This window comes from Borostomias antarcticus (assembly GCF_949987555.1).
Source record: "Borostomias antarcticus genome assembly, chromosome: 1".
In the NCBI taxonomy this organism is placed as follows: Eukaryota; Metazoa; Chordata; class Actinopteri; order Stomiiformes; family Stomiidae; genus Borostomias; species Borostomias antarcticus.
In genome coordinates this window covers 37,345,469-37,362,150 of record NC_140234.1, presented here as the reverse complement: position 1 = coordinate 37,362,150, position 16,682 = coordinate 37,345,469, and the positions used below count along the sequence as shown (strand labels likewise).

The window sequence follows — 16,682 nt, the reverse complement described above, 5'->3', positions numbered from 1 at the left end:
CCTCTCCAGCCGCTCTCCATAGCCTACTGCCCTTGCAGGCGACCCAGAAGCAAAATGTCTAACTGCACACAGCCCTCCCCCTCTCACGAACCCACCTATCCCCCGTCTATTATTCACAGGAACACTTTTAGAACATAATGACAGTGTATCAATGTACAGACTGCCTCGGAAGTCACGCAATCACGCCGGCACTGTGAAGCACGGACAAAGCGTTCAAAGTTAATGCGCAATCATAGAGAGGACTTGCCAGTCTTAAGACCATCGGCAACATTTTCCACCATGCCATAGGTTAATTTCGCAAAGGCGATCACCGTTATATGCCTGGCTGCTTCACTTAGCCTAGTGCTAACTGCTGACATGTACATGGTGTGCTAGCAGCTGCCATCTGTCAAATCGTTGCTTTCATCGAACGGTGTTGCGCGCGTGCGATCGAACATACTAACTACGCCAAAGAAGCGTCCCACAACCTTTATGTCACACGCATGATAGCATATAGCCTACATCCTATATTTAGACAATGTCCACTGTATCCTGATGTCAGTAGTCTGTACTGAATGTCGGGATATATTGGCAATTCTAGAATCAAATACCATCACTCGACCGAAACAGTCCGGCTGGTTTAACTTTCGCGCAGTTGGCCTAACGTACAGTATCTCAATTATAACAAACACGTATGCGCAAGAAGTCAAGTTTACGTTGAATCGAGGCATGAGAAGCTTCAGAAGTCATTCAGTAGGCTAGTAGTCGTACTGTCAGTACCAGCCTTCTCTACATACTCCTCGCCGGGTGGTAGGCTACATCCATCGGTATGCGTCCGCTTTCTGCCGTTATACGCCGTCAATGCAGCGGCATTTAGACACACAAAACGTGCACAGCGATGTCGTCAGCACAGTTATAGGCTCTTTCCTGAAATTCTAAAGGCAGATTTATTTCCTGTCTTACACCATTGGATGGAAGTGATTAATCAGGTGTGATCAGGTGCACACCTGATTAATCACTTCCATTCAATAGGACAGGAAATAAGGATGCCTGTAGAATTCCGGGAAGTAGTTGAGCTTGTGCAAAGAGCCTATTGAATGTGTATGTCGAGTGGGCTTTTCCTAGTTTAGATTTATCGGCATATTAGGCCCATCATATTTTTTGCTTGGTCATTAATATAAAAAGAACCTCAAGCGATTTTAACTTCCTGACAATAATAAAAAAAATAAAGTAATTTGGTAGGCTATATGCCTTCCTCTGCTGTCCGTATAGCGTTACTGCACGATAGTGGATCTATAGCACATAAATGTGTGCCATAGAAATAAGATAATAAGATTATAAGATATATAATAAGATAATAAGATTCTGATGTTCCATTTATGTGCATAACTCCACGAGTCAGATTGGGAGGTGGTCTATTACCACTGTGTAGTATAGAACCCATGGCATTATGGGTAGTTTTCTTTTAATCCAGACTTAATCCTGATTTAAGCAATTTTAGAAGGCTTTTATTTTGAAATGGCACATCAGAATCTCGTGAAACTCCACGAGTCATGGCGCGTTCCAGGCAACCCGTAACTCGTGTTTTTCCGACCTCCTACACGTGAAAATGCTCTGGAATGGCAGTCAAACCCGTAACTTCCCACCCGTGAACTCGTACAGATCGATGTACTCCCAGTTGCGCTCTCTGACGTCACACAGCCCTCTAAGCAAGATGGCATCCCCTATGGGTATGGCGAAAAAGATAACTTTAGGGCAACGTAAAGTAAATTTGTACATTGTAATCCAAAAAATACAAACGATTATGCACTACAACCTGCTATGTGTATGTAATGATGCCCAAATATTTGGCAAGAGATAGCTAGTGCTAGCTAGCTAACATTAAGGTAAACCTGAACGTGACCATGCAAACGGCGAAAAGTCGATGATGTCAATAAATAAAATGTAACGTACAATTTCTTAGCACAGCGAAATTAGGCATACAATGTTTAGCTTGTCAGCTCTGACAATGTGCCAAATCTCAAGCTTTTACCATATCGGCTTGTTTACATTCATCCAGAATGCCACACATTCAGACAGTTTGCCTGGAACGCTATGAAGTCGTGAGTCGTGACTGGAAGTCGTAACTTAAGGGCTCAAAATCCTATCTGGAACGTGGCATCAGACTGGGACGGGGTGTAATACCACTGTGTAGTATAGAACCCGTGGCATGGCATTATGGGTAGTTTTCTTTTAATCCTGATTTAATCCTGATTTAAGCAGTTTTTGAGAATTTAGAAGGCTTTTATTTTGAAATGGTACATCAGAATCTCGTGAAACTCCACGATTCAGAGACGGAGTGTCCTACCACAATGTAGCATAGAATCTGTGGCATTATGGGTAGTTTTATTTTAATCCTGATTTAAGCAGTTTTTGATACTTAAGAAGGTTTTTATTTTGAAATGGCACATCAGAATCTCGTAAAACTCCACAAGTCAGACCAAGAGGGGCTCTACCATAGATATGAACACGAGATGACTCGTAATGGATTGAGCGGCGCAAAATACGGCCGCCATATTGGTCCGGTACCGCTGTCACGTGAAAACCGCTCTCCTCAGCAGTTTCAGTCAGTAAAAGTAACCCGGCATCAAGAGATAACTCTAGAAGATAAGTAGAAACAAATATTTTTGTCTTTGAACTATCCATAACAGTCAAATAACTAAATATATAAAAAATTACAAAGTGCAAAACAGCAGCATCCAACAGTTTTAGTTGTATCTATCAGCTAACAACTATGTATTTATCATCTTTCACTTAAAAGAGCTGGCACATAGAGCCGTATCGTTCGCGACCGACCCTTCACTAGTTTACTCGCGGAGCTCCGTACCGGACCAAGATGGCGGCCGCATTTTTCGTCCGGCAGCAACAGGCCCCCAGGATTCAAAATCTAAAGTGAAGGCCTATTGAACCGCGCCATCTTGTCTAGATTTGTAGTCATTTGGCTATTTCCGGTGACTTTTGTACTTGCGCAGTTGAGCTTTTCTGTCCGACGCGCGTCCACGAAAAAGTTCACCTTTATGTGAAATGTAGACGCACGTTCTCGGCTCTCCCCGCTTTGATTTAGCAATGAAAACCGGCTTGCATATTAAACTGTTTTTATCAAATATATCCATTGGAGAAATTATTTTTTCATCCAGGCATCTTAGTTTTAACAGGTTAAATATAACTGAACATGTTTTGTTTGCTAGTAGATGGTATTCATTCCGTTCGCGATAACGTTATTGCAGCCAGGCTAAATTCCTCCAGGGAGCCAGTGACCGGCGAGTTGAAGAGCTTCACTCCCCGCCAGCAGGAGCTTTGGCCGCTGCTACCGCATCTCGGATAACCCGCTGAGTTCGTGGCTGCTATTTCACATTCGCCCTTGATCAATCCCAATACCGATCCATGGTAATAATGAATCAATCGTTCAGATCGGCAGTGCTGCATGCATGTTACAACATCATTGTTAGCTTTATTAACATAACCATAGCCTACATTTATCTCTCTAACGTTAGGCTATCCATACACCAGTCGGCCATTCGATAGCTAGAAGCGGTCAACGCCAACGTTGACTGAAAACACCCAAACTCAGTGTATCGTTTCATCTTCATGCTACACATCAACTCCTTTCCATTGTATGTGAATAAATTACTGTTATTCTAAAAATATCCCATTTCTGTCCATTCCTGGAAAAGGCTAATAATTGCTGTCAAATGATCACTCCAGTTTATCACCGTATCCCACTACCATTTCAACTATGCACAAGAGGTTGTCTTGTGGTCATTTTCATTAAAAAATGATTAGCCTGATCAGTTTGTTGTATGTATTAAGCCCTTTTTGAGCGGTGTGCTTTGACTACTCTCCTTTTTTGTGGTCATTTTCATTAACACATTTGATTAAACATCCGCACTGGCCTATGAACGGCTAAAGATTCCCCAGGCAGAGCTGGTTGATGCTGCTAGGGAAAGGGATGTCTGGGGCTCCCTGCTGGAACTGCTGCCTCCGCGACCCGACCCCGGATAAGCGGATGACGATGGATGGTATTAAAAGACTTAGCCGGGACCCCGTTGATGTTAGAATTAATAGGCTACCTTTATTTGTGGTACTTGAACTTGTGTCTGCGTTTCTGGCTTGCCATCATGGATGTATTGTTCATAGGCTATGTTTATCGGATGAGATGCAGTTGTCCGGGCAGGTCAGCTAATGTGATTTACGAATGGAAATACATGCTTGGGAATATTTAGACATTTCAAACTTCCTCTGTTAAGGTGGTGCTGGGGACAGCGCAGACGGCCTGCATGGCAGTAAATTATCAAAAATTAGGCAAAATCTATATGAAAATAACCTCAGATTGAAACATATTTTGTGGTGAATAAGGCGATATAGGCTTAATGTGTATTTATACGGAGATAAGATTCGATTGATCAAGAGTGAATGTGAAATAGCAGCCACGAACTCAGCGGGTTATCCGAGATGCGGTAGCAGCGGCCAAAGCTCCTGCTGGCGGGGAGTGAAGCTCTTCAACTCGCCGGTCACTGGCTCCCTGGAGGAATTTAGCCTGGCTGCAATAACGTTATCGCGAACGGAATGAATACCATCTACTAGCAAACAAAACATGTTCAGTTATATTTAACCTGTTAAAACTAAGATGCCTGGATGAAAAAATAATTTCTCCAATGGATATATTTGACAAAAACAGGTTAATATGCAAGCCGGTTTTCATTGCTAAATCAAAGCGGGGAGAGCCGAGAGAGCCGGGAACGTGCGTCTACATTTCACATAAAGGTGAACTTTTTCGTGGACGCGCGTCGGACAGAAAAGCTCAACTGTGCAAGTACAAAAGTCACCGGAAGACCAGGAAAGCACAACTGCGCAAGTACAAAAGTCACCGGAAATAGCCAAAAGACTACAAATCTAGCCAAGATGGCGCGGTTCAATAGGCCTTCACTTTAGATTTCGAATCCTGGGGGCTTGGTAAAAGGGCGACTAAATATACGCCCTTTTTGGTTGATGGATCGCGTTGTTGGGGCGGAAGAGTGCGTACGCCAGAAATCTCGGAAAAGACCGTGTAAAAAAAGGCGTACCTCAATGATAAATGAGGCCCCTGATTGGTCAAGTCACGCCTCAGGAGACACGTCACCGTTGAAACCAATGCAGCTGCTTAAGCTGTGCTTCATAGCCATGGATGTATTATTAGAACACACGCACAATTAATGCTGATGATCATTCAATGATGATTCCACAGCTTTCATCTATGACATCATAGAACAATCATAGCCATATAAAAGACAGCAAATAAGTAAAGATCCATCACACATTCCGTCTCCTCCTGGAGTGCATTCACCATTAATTTCCTGTGAACATTTCAGACTTTCCTGATGGCTTTTCGGCATTTAAAGCTTCTCATTGGAGTTGCTCTCTTGGTGGCTGCGGCCAAGATCGATCCTTCGGACATCAAGGCCTTCAGAGACACCCTGATGTCTCTCACTGTGCCTGACCAGTGGGCTGCCTCTCCGCCCACTAGAACGGACCGCGTCTTCATCACCCACGACTGCCACTTACTGGACCATGACGACGGCCACTTCGCTGGTCTTCAAACGGGGACAGAGACGCCCGACGCCCAGCAGATGGAGACCAGCATGTTCTGGGTCTGGGACCTGTTAGCTAAGACCTTTGCGACAAAGAACACCAACGCCCACCAGAAGACGAGAGTAGCCCTGGTCATCCCCATGATCGAAACACCAACAAGGGTCAGCGCTTTGGACAGCGGTGCACAGAAGAAGACCGGCGGGTTCTGGGACTTCTCAGCTAAGACCTCAACTAAAATATTCCTTGCTGTGGGAGTTACGTTCCTAGGAGCAGCAATGTTCTGCCTTCTGCGAGGAATTCATTAGGGCCAGTCCTCCAGGTAAACTGGGGCAGCATGGAGGGGACTGAGGAGGTGCAGACTGGCCAATAGGAGGAGACTGACAGAAACCTCTGATATTTTCTTTTTTGTTTGTTGTAATAGTTTAATAAAAGTGTCAAAATGTATAGGGTATCTGTTTTTGAGGCTTTGTTGTACCCTAGGCTTACTAAATGGGCTCTGGTAGCCTAGGGAGAAAGAGAGAGGGAGAGAGAGACCTGTGGTATTTGGATTTGTGGTACTTGAACTTGTGTCTGCGTTGCTGGCTTGCCATCATGTATGTATTAATAGCTTATAGCTTGCCATACTCACCAACCTTGGGACCTCAGAAATAGGGAGCATTTCCAAACCAAATTGCGGGGGGGGGGGGGGGGCATTAAAAGCATTACAAATTAGACATTAAAAGCATTAAAACTAAATGTGAAACATTATATATATATATATGTGTCTGTATGTGTGTGTGTATGGAGCAATTGTTTTTAATGTCCGACTTTTGTCTGTCCTGTTCAGTAAATGTGCATGTGTCCTAATTTATTGTAGCCTATCTACTACACAACCTAGTTAAAATGTATGAATCTCCCGCGGAAGTCAGGAGGGTTGGCAAGTAGGCTATGGTCACTGCTCCCCATTAAAATTGAATAATTGAGGGGTTACTTACAGTACAAAAAAAGTACAGCATTTGTAGAACTCGGATGATACTACATAAATTGCCATGCAAAGCCAGAGACTGTTGCTTGTAGACGACAAGACTGCTGTAACCATTCAAGTGTGGAGGCTACACTGCATTGAAGGTGGGTTGGCTTACTTGACAGTGCACACAGAAAACAGACACCACAAAAAAAGGGCTTAAAGCAGGTCCAAAACAGCAGCAGGTCTGGTTGAGGTGTGAACTGGTCTCCAAAAAATGGCTTGAGCTGTGAGGATAAGAGGAGGCACACTGTAATTTGCACAGACAGCTTCAGTGGTAGTTTTAAAGTATTTATTTATAATAATAAAACAGATGATAATAAAAATATAATACAAAAAAAAACAATAATGTGGGACGCATGGCCATGGAGCACATGTGTGTCATACACTGGGACAGCTACATCCACAATATGTAAAATGAGTGCACAGAACAGACCCACTGAGTGGTTTGGCTGGGGAGGATGAGAAGAGGGAGAGGAGGAGGGGGTGGGAAAGGGATGAGGAAGAACAGTGAAATAAATGAACAATGTGATGGCAACAAATATGTCTTGGTACAAAAATGTACTTAGCCTATGTATACTAAACTAACAAAAAAAAGAGCAACAGCAGTATGTTCATCATCACATAAAAATAACACACTGATTTATTTGAGCTGTTCTTATTAAAAAATAATGCTTTGTCAGTTGAAATTGCAATCCAGAGGAGGTGTAGGCCAAAGCAACTTCACCCACTCTGGATTGTTGCTTCAAGGGACCGCAAGATGTTTCTTAAAAAAAGGTCATTTCCCAAAGTGGATAAATGACATGTTTGGGTGTTTTCAGTCAACGATGGCGTTGACCGCTTCTAGCTATCGAATGGCCGACTGGTGTAAGATGGATAGCCTAACGTTAGAGAGATAAATGTAGGCTATGGTTATGTTAATAAAGCTAACAATGATGTTGTAGCATGCATGCAGCACTGCCGATCTGATCTGAACGATTGATTCATTATTACCATGGATCGGTATTGGGATTGATCAAGGGCGAATGTGAAATAGCAGCCACGAACTCAGCGGGTTATCCGAGATGCGGTAGCAGCGGCCAAAGCTCCTGCTGGCGGGGAGTGAAGCTCACCGGTCACTGGCTCCCTGGAGGAATTTAGCCTGGCTGCAATAACGTTATCGCGAACGGAATGAATACCATCTACTAGCAAACAAAACATGTTCAGTTATATTTAACCTGTTAAAACTAAGATGCCTGGATGAAAAAATAATTTCTCCAATGGATATATTTGACAAAAACAGGTTAATATGCAAGCCGGTTTTCATTGCTAAATCAAAGCGGGGAGAGCCGAGAGAGCCGGGAACGTGCGTCTACATTTCACATAAACGTGAACTTTTTCGTGGACGCGCGTCGGACAGAAAAGCTCAACTGCGCAAGTACAAAAGTCACCGGAAGACCAGAAAAGCACAACTGCGCAAGTACAAAAGTCACCGGAAATAGTCAAATGACTACAAATTTGCCAAGATGGCGCGGTTCAATAGGGCTTCATTGTTGATAGCGGTCAGTGAATGGAGTGACTGTATCCAGTTCTATTAATACATCCATGGTACATCCTCTGTTCACTAGAAATCAACATGAATTGTGGGTATTTTGTAGTGGACTATAGAGAATGAAATTAACCGTTGAGAATTCGAACACTAGAAAAAAAAGGCGGACACACTATAAAGTGCACTATATAGGGCAGGGGTGGCCAACCAGTCAGAGACTAAGAGCCACAAAAATTACTGTGGTACCACCCAGAGCCACACCATATATACCAGCGTTTCTCAACCTTTTTTTCAGTCACCGCACCCTTCATAAGTACTTAAAATCCCAAGGCACCCCAGTCTAAAATAAGAAGAAAAACATTAGTGTCCATTAAATATACATTTAAAGTTAATTTATTTAAAATTAATACATACAACAAGATATTTTCTGACATAATATATTTTTGACTGGGCTGGGTTAGGCTGGACTGGGCTGGGTTAGGCTGGGCTGGACTGGGTTAGGCTGGACTGGGCTGGGTTAGGCTGAACTGGGCTGGGTTGGGCTGGGCTGGACTGGGCTGGGTTAGGCTGGGCTGGACTGGGTTAGGCTGGACTGGGCTGGGTTGGGCTGGGCTGGACTGGGCTGGGTTAGGCTGGGCTGGACTGGGTTAGGCTGGACTGGACTGGACTGGACTGGACTGGACTGGACTGGACTGGACTGGGCTGGGTTGGGTTGGGCTGGACCGGGCTCGAGATTTGAGGCTTTGAAATGTCCCAATGATGTCTGGCATATCAGACAGAATGGCTTACCATTACGTTCTATGAAGAAAAAATTACTCTCCCCACTCGGGTAAAAAATGTCCTGTGTTCGTCTTCATATTTTCTTTTAGCTGCGCATTTCTTTCCAGCCATTCTTTGGTTGTGTACAGTAGCCTAGGCTACGTTAGCTTTTGTCGTAAAAGAGAATGACCCACGCAAAGCAAATTATTTTGTTTACAATAGGTGCGTTTACATGACAAATATTTTTTAATCTGGTTGATTTCAAGCTGATTTCAGCTTGAGCGTATACATGGGATACAAAGTAAACTGGTTGGATGTTTACATGCGACGACGGAAAAAATGTTTCGAACGCGCACGCAGCCGTGAGTGATTGCGTTACGATGGTTACAAACAGCTGACTACGGAACTGTCGAGCATGCCTTGATTAGTCAAGTCTTGAACATGCGCAAAATGAACGCAGAACGCAGCATCAATCCGTTTCAAGGTAGTATACATGACGGACCAAACGGTTTCGAAAAGGTTGAAACTACCTCCTTGAAAGCGATTGGAATTTCAATCGGGTTGGGGCACAAAACAGTCGGATTGAGGTGTTTATATGACATATTTTCAATCGGTTTGGTCTTCCAAACCTATTTGAAACCGATTCAAACTGTCCATGTAAAAGCACCTAATAATTTTGTTACCAAGGTGATTTGCTACCTATATGATTAGTTTGAAGTGGTTCTCACGCGACTTCCTCACTAGCGAAACGAATCATGATTTTATGACAAATCTGCAATAAACTAAAATGGGCGGGAAGAAATGCACATCGAAACTAGAGAGAGAGAAACGTTCTTATGGAATGAATGAATTTATTTTTTAATGAAAGGATGGAAGAGCCGCAAGCCAACTTTTTTGGGGGGATGGATGGAGGAGCCGCACATTGACGGGCAAAGAGCCGCATGCGGCTCGTGAGCCGCGGGTTGGCCACCCCTGATATAGGGAATAGGGAACGGTTTGGAACACAGCTTCTGTGTGATTAGAGTGGCTGTCAGGCCAAAATGTGTCTGGGGTAAGAAGTCCGATTATCTAATAACATATTGTGACTTTTTTTGTTCCTAGCTCGTTAGCTAGCCTGTAAACATATAATATCAACGTTTCTAATTCTTTTGAATAAAAAATGTGTCTATAGAATAGAAAAATCCTGTCCACGAACATTAGCTACCAGTCTTGTCCACGAACGTTAGCCAGCTAGCTAGCTCCCAACGTTTGGGGAACCCACGATCTCTACAGCTGTTTTGTACATAGTTCTATTCAAACTACATTAACTAGCTAGTCTAACAAACGTCCAATATTGGATATGTTTGACATCAATTACAAGATAGCTTGCTAGCTAACTAGCAGAATTTTTTTTTACCCAGTCATATCGACAGACCATTACATCACACTGGACACATTTTGGCCGTCGAACACATTTTGGCTTGACATGGCCTACTGCACAGTAGGTTGGCATACTGCGTTCTCTGCGACCATTTTGGCTAAGATAAACTGTCATAACAGCCTGTACTGCACACGTTTGAATGGATTTTGAATCTGCACACATTTTGAATCATGAAGAAAATAGCATTTCCGACTCCTTCATTACCACAAAGGAACATGCATCACAGGTGGGGGACAACATGTTTACTGTTTACTGGCTTGTAATTAAATTGGCATGTGCAAAAACTGGCCAGACTGAAACGTCTACTTCCTGCATTAGAACGGAAGTGAGACATGTGGTTTACATGATTATATTCAGGATATGCTGCTAGTTACACACACACCACTACTACACTAGCGTGCACAGGATTTCTGCAACAAATGAAGTATTTTTCTTAAGATAAGTCAGAAGTCTTTATTTGAAATAGCAGACATGTGCCTGTACAGTACGGAGTTTGACTGGATGAGGAATGAACCGGTTTGTCACAAATCAAGGTTGAACAGAGACATTGATGAAGACTACAGGCCAGTGAATGAGGCCTGGAGTTCCGGACTGGTCAGGACTGTCACATTAAAGACGCCTACATGAGGTGATAACATCCTCTCAGTCATTGTCAGGTTTCTCCTTGATTGTCTTCCTAAAGCAGAATGTGTCCTGCTCTAGAGTCAGGAGCCGCCTGCCTGAACCATGGCCTGTTACCCATCTAACCACCACATAACATGATGCTCAAACCATCAAAGCGTTACATCCAGGTCAAACTGACATTGTTAGATTAATGCAGGAGGCAGTAAAGTCTGTATGTTTGGTCTTCGAGAGGCAGACCAGCAGATACCCGTAGACAGCAGGCTGCAGTGAGTCAGTATGGGAAATATAGACTGAAGTATAGGCTGCAGTATGAGCAGTATACACTGAAGTATGCCAGTATGGATAGTATAGGCTGCAGTATGGACAGCAGGTTGTAGTGTGCCAGTATGGGCTACAGTGTGATAGTATTGACAGCAGACTCCAGTGTGCCAGAATGGACAGCAGGCTGTAGTGAGCCGGTATAGGCTACAGTGTACTAGTATGGACAGCAGGCTAAAGGGTGCTAGTGTGGACAGCAGGCTCCAGTGTGCTAGTGTGGATAACAGGCTGCAATGTGCCAGTGATAGGGACAACAGAACTATGGTGCTTGAAGATAATACATTTCTATTGTCTCATCTTTGAAACTAAACTCAACAATGCTGCATACACACATACAGTACACATAGGAATGTAAACATAGTATAAAAATGGATGGGATTAAAAAACAACAATTTCAACTAAGTAAATATTAACTCGATAGGCCTGATAGTAATTGATTATAGAAGTAGAAAAAATACATATTGCTAAAGTATTAATCAACATTGAGGACAAGTCTACATTTCAGACAAATATAAAACATAATTGATTGTCATTAACATAAAATAAAGCTTGCTATCATGTTTTGCTGAGTGAAGTCTGCCTGTGACCCAAACTCCTATGGACCAGACAGACAGTGAGGAAAGGCCTTGATAATCATGGCATGGTTACTATCACTAGAGCAGTCATTCATTCTCAGTCTTTAGAACAGACACATATGCTCACTAGTGTAACAGCAGATGGTCCTGGGGCTCGGCTTGGTTACTAGCAACTGGTAAACATCCTCTGTTTTTGGTCGCGTCTGCAGCTGGGGTCCTCGGACCAGTCTGTATGTGGTGCCCTCCTCAGCGCCTGAAGTCTGATATGTGCCCATTAGTGGAGTCCAGTCACTGTAGCTGAGGTATAAAAGGTGTGTGTGTGTGTGTGTGTGTGTGTGTGCGTGTGATGAGGTGCCTCGTCTGCCCCCTCCATGACTGAGCAGCACCACCCCTCTGTGTGAGGATCAGTCAGACTTCAGGTCCAGTTTGTTTGTTTGTTTGAGCAGCGATGTTTGGTTCTGACATATAAAACCAGGCAGTGGATCCTCTAGATACAGGAAGTTGGTCTTGGGAGGGACAGGAAGTAAATGCCAGGAGATGTACAAATAGTTGCAGTGCACAGACGAGACCAGACCAGACAACACCGAGCCAGACCAGGCCAGACCAGGCCAGGCAGGGAGGAAGGGCAGAGGCCGAGGCCTACCGCTCAGACTTGACCTTGTAGCGCAGTATCAGGTAGGTAGCCAGTCTGAGGAGGAGGAAGAAGATGCCCAGCACGATGAAGTCCATGTAGAGCTTAGCGTCCTCCACGTCGAGCAGCTGCAGAACCTCCTCGGGCTGCTGGAACTTACACACCTTCACCGGACACTCCAGCTCCGAGCGGTTCATACCATATATGGACAGGATCACGCCCTCAAAGCCATACCTGAGGGGTAGATGGAATACAGGCCATTACACCGGGCCTCTAGAACCCAGAGCGGAGGGTTCTAGGACTAGGGAGGGAGTTCTAGAACTTAGGGAGGTGGTTCTAGATCAGTGTTTTAGAAATCAACAGAGCGCAGGTGCGGGCTGAACAGACCTGACGTAAGACAAGTAGGAGCTCCACTGCAGGTACTTGGGAATGGTGTCAAAGTTGACGAAGAATCCGGAGAAGAGGAGGACTGGGATGGCCGTGACCGGACCGACGAAGGTGGCCACCTGTGGAGAAAGAGGCACCATAGAGAAGGTGAGACACACTAGTCCAGCAAGCTCTAATTATGGAGTAAGAATAACTGAGGTTTGGGAGGAGACAACACACAACACCACAACTGCCTCCAATCTCACAAGAAGCACCCGGCCACGCCACGCTAATCAACTCAATCAGACACGCCTGTTATCTCTGTGATGCCTACGAGGTACTTTCCTGCCTATTATCCACAGTATACACAGTGCAGCTGCCCAACCTAACTGTTCTCTTTCTCATTCCTCTGCTTTCGTGTCCCACCCCCTCCCCATCTCCTCTTCTGCTCTCGAGCTCCTCTATCTGCTGTCCAGGTTCCGCGCAGGGGTCTGCTGAGCTCCTCAAAGCCCGGCAGATGACCAGAAGGACTCATCTGCCACACCCAGAGTCTCATACCTGGATACGCAACATCAGCTCGTTCGTTCGTTCGTTCGTTCATTCTTTCATTCTGTCATTCATCCATTCTGTCATTCATTTATTATGTAACTCATTCTTTCATTCTGTTCATCATTATTGCCAATCATTCATTCTGTTCATCATTCCAGTAAACTTCCTTAAAAGTTTCCAATCGTTGGTGTAGTCTTTTGAACTCGTGAAACCCTAGTCTAGAACAAGACCCCATGCCAGCATAGTGGGAGGCAACTGTTGGCCTTGAGGGACTATCCTTCTTCTTCTCAAAATGTCCACTTGTTCACTCGTCATGCGAGAAGGACTTGCAGTGAGGTGGACTATGAGTCCCCAGGTGTGTCTTACCTGTAGTGGCAAGGCTAGGCAAGTTTATTTGTAGAGCACATTTCAACAACAAGGCAATTCAAAGTGCTTTACATGAGACATTAAAAGCATCAAGACAAAGTGCAACACATAAAAGGTCATATAAAACTAAATGAAAAAAAGGACATTTAAAACTAAATGCAGTAAAAATAAAATACAGGAATAAAAGTTACAGTGCTGAGAGTTAAGAACTGCAGAGTTGCAGCAGACCTGCAGTTTACTGGAAGTTTGTTCCAGATATGTGAAGCATAAAAACTGAACGCTGCTTCTCCATGTTTTGTTTAACTCTGGGGACAGAAAGCAGGCCTGTGCCAGACGACCTGAGAGGTCTGGATGGTTCATAACGTAGCAGCAGATCAGAGATATAATTTGTCCCTAAACCATTCAGTGCTTTATAAACCAATAGCAGTATTTTAAAGTCAATTCTTTGACAGACAGGAAGCCAGTGTAAGGACCTCAGAACTGGAGTGATGTGATCCACTTTCTTAGTCTTAGTGAGGACTCGAGCAGCAGCGTTCTGAATCAGCTGCAGCTGTCTGATAATTTTTTTTGAGAGACCTGCAAACACACCCTTACAGTAGTTGAGTCTACTGAAGATGAACGCATTGACAAGTTTTTCCAGATCTTGCTGAGACATAAATCCTTTAATCCTTGATATATTCTTCAGGTTCAGTCAGGTAGGTTGACTTTGTAATTGTCTTAATGTGACTGTTGAAATTCAGGCCTGAGTCCATGACTACACCAAGATTTCTGGCTTCGTTTGTGGTTTTTAGCATTGAGGTGGACTCACTGTTAATGGACCTCATTAACAGTGAGGTGGATTTGGAGTCCTGTGTGTCCTCCCTGTTGGGAGGTGAGCTATGCGTCCCCGGGGGTGTGTCTTCCTTGTTGGGAGGGGGTGTGTCCACCCTGTTGGGAGGGGGTGTGTCCTCCCTGTTGGGAGGTGAGCTATGCGTCCCCGGGGGTGTGTCCTCCCTGTTGGGAGGGGGTGTGTCCACCCTGTTGGGAGGTGAGCTATGCGTCCCCGGGGGTGTGTCCTACCTGTAGAGACGTGGAGGCGGCCCCGACTAGCAGCCCCAGAGACTGGGCCACCAGGGCCGTGCAGGTGGACAGGGCCAGGAAGAGCAGGTAGCGGCAGGCCTCGGGAGGCTGCTCCGTCATCCAGTACACGATGCTGCAGTACATGATGGGACACAGCACCTGGGACGGGAGAGGGTGCAGTACCTGGGATCAACACTGATGGGGGGGGGGTGATTTGAGGTACTGTGTATACTGTGGGTAGATAGAGGCACATTCACTCACACACATGCACACTCGCTCATCCCCTTTCTCTCTCTCTCTCTCTCTCTCTCTGTCGCTCGTGTCCTCACACATGCTGTACACACACACACACACACACACACACACACACACACACACACACACAGCTCACCTGGAAGGGTATGTCGGCCATGGTCTTGGCCAGGTAGTATGCCTTTAGACTGTACCAGTAGTTAAGATGTTCTCTCAGGAACACTGACATCTCAAGAGGAACTACAGGAGCACACAGAGGACAACAGACACAGGGCCAGTTCAGTTACTACTCACTTACAAATCAGTTCCATTTCACTTTCAGTACTTCAGTTCAACTCCAGTTCACTATGATTGTGTGAGATATACTGGTTCTGATTCTAAGAATACCCACTTCTCACCAACAGATGGGTCTACTACTCCTCCTCCCCCTCCCACTACTACAACACTACTAGGCTAGTACTCCTCCTCCTCCTCCTCCTCCTCCTCCTCCACCCCCTCCCACTACTACAACACTACTAGGCTAGTACTCCTCCTCCTCCTCCTCCTCCTCCACCCCCTCCCACTACTACAACACTACTAGGTTAGTACTCCTCCTCCTCCTACTCCTCCTCCTCCTCCACCCCCTCCCACTACTACAACACTACTAGGTTAGTACTCCTCCTCCTCCTACTCCTCCTCCTCCTCCACCCCCTCCCACTACTACAACACTACTAGGCTAGTACTACTCCTCCTCCTCCTCCTCCACCCCCTCCCACTACTACAACACTACTAGGCTACTCCTCCTCCTCCTCCTCCTCCTCCTCCTCCTCCTCCACCCCCTCCCACTACTACAACACTACTAGGGCAGTACTCCTCCTCCTCCTCCTCCTCCTCCTCCTCCTCCTCCTCCTCCTCCACCCCCCCTCCCACTACTACAACACTACTAGGCCAGTACTCCTCCTCCTCCTCCTCCACCCCCTCCCACTACTACAACACTACTAGGCCAGTACTCCTCTGCTCCTGCCCCTGAACTCACAGGTGAGCACGGTGGGCATGAGCGCTCCGAACATGATGAAGAGCATGGAGAAGAACAGGAACCCAGTGTTGTTGAGCACCTTGCTGGCGTCGTTCCCAATGTTCAGGTACAACAGACCAATCAGAACACCGATGGCGATGTGGGACACCAACCTGAGGTGGGTCAGCACCTGAGACACACGCACACACACACATACACACATGCACACACACACACACACACACACACACACACACACACACACACACACACACACACACACACACACACACACACACACACACACACAAACACTTGAAATGATCTTGCCACCAGCATGGTCCCGAGTGTGTTTGCAACATTAGCAACCATACAGAGATGAGTCCCATCCTCACCTGGTCTCTGCAGATGGTGATGAGGGTCCGTTTGAAGAGGATGCAGAACTGGGTCAGGGTGCTGGTGGCAAACGTGTGGCTCTCTATCTGCCCTGACTCCTGAGAGGAGAGGTTGAAAATCAAAGTCGTGCCTACTTTGTTTCTGTTTATTTTGGATCCCCATTAAGGTATTGGATGTAGTCCCTGTTATCCCTCTCTTTATGCTTATCTAGTGTCTTTTTCATTACTATGTATTTCGTGTTTCTCTTCTTTCCAAC

General features: G+C 45.3%; 1 protein-coding gene across 1 annotated transcript in view; it reads right to left on the bottom strand.

The window, feature by feature from the left end:
• LOC311329767 (NLR family member X1-like) overlaps positions 1–16,682 on the bottom strand; it is a gene marked incomplete at both ends in the record, with an annotated part of 37,693 nt that overhangs the window by 8,071 nt on the left and 12,940 nt on the right. The window contains 6 exons of the mRNA XM_084461681.1: positions 12,471–12,678; positions 12,832–12,950; positions 14,785–14,943; positions 15,176–15,276; positions 16,052–16,220; positions 16,426–16,524. Of these exons, the coding sequence (XP_084317807.1) occupies positions 12,471–12,678; positions 12,832–12,950; positions 14,785–14,943; positions 15,176–15,276; positions 16,052–16,220; positions 16,426–16,524 (855 nt within the window). The remainder of the gene's footprint in view (positions 1–12,470; positions 12,679–12,831; positions 12,951–14,784; positions 14,944–15,175; positions 15,277–16,051; positions 16,221–16,425; positions 16,525–16,682) is intronic.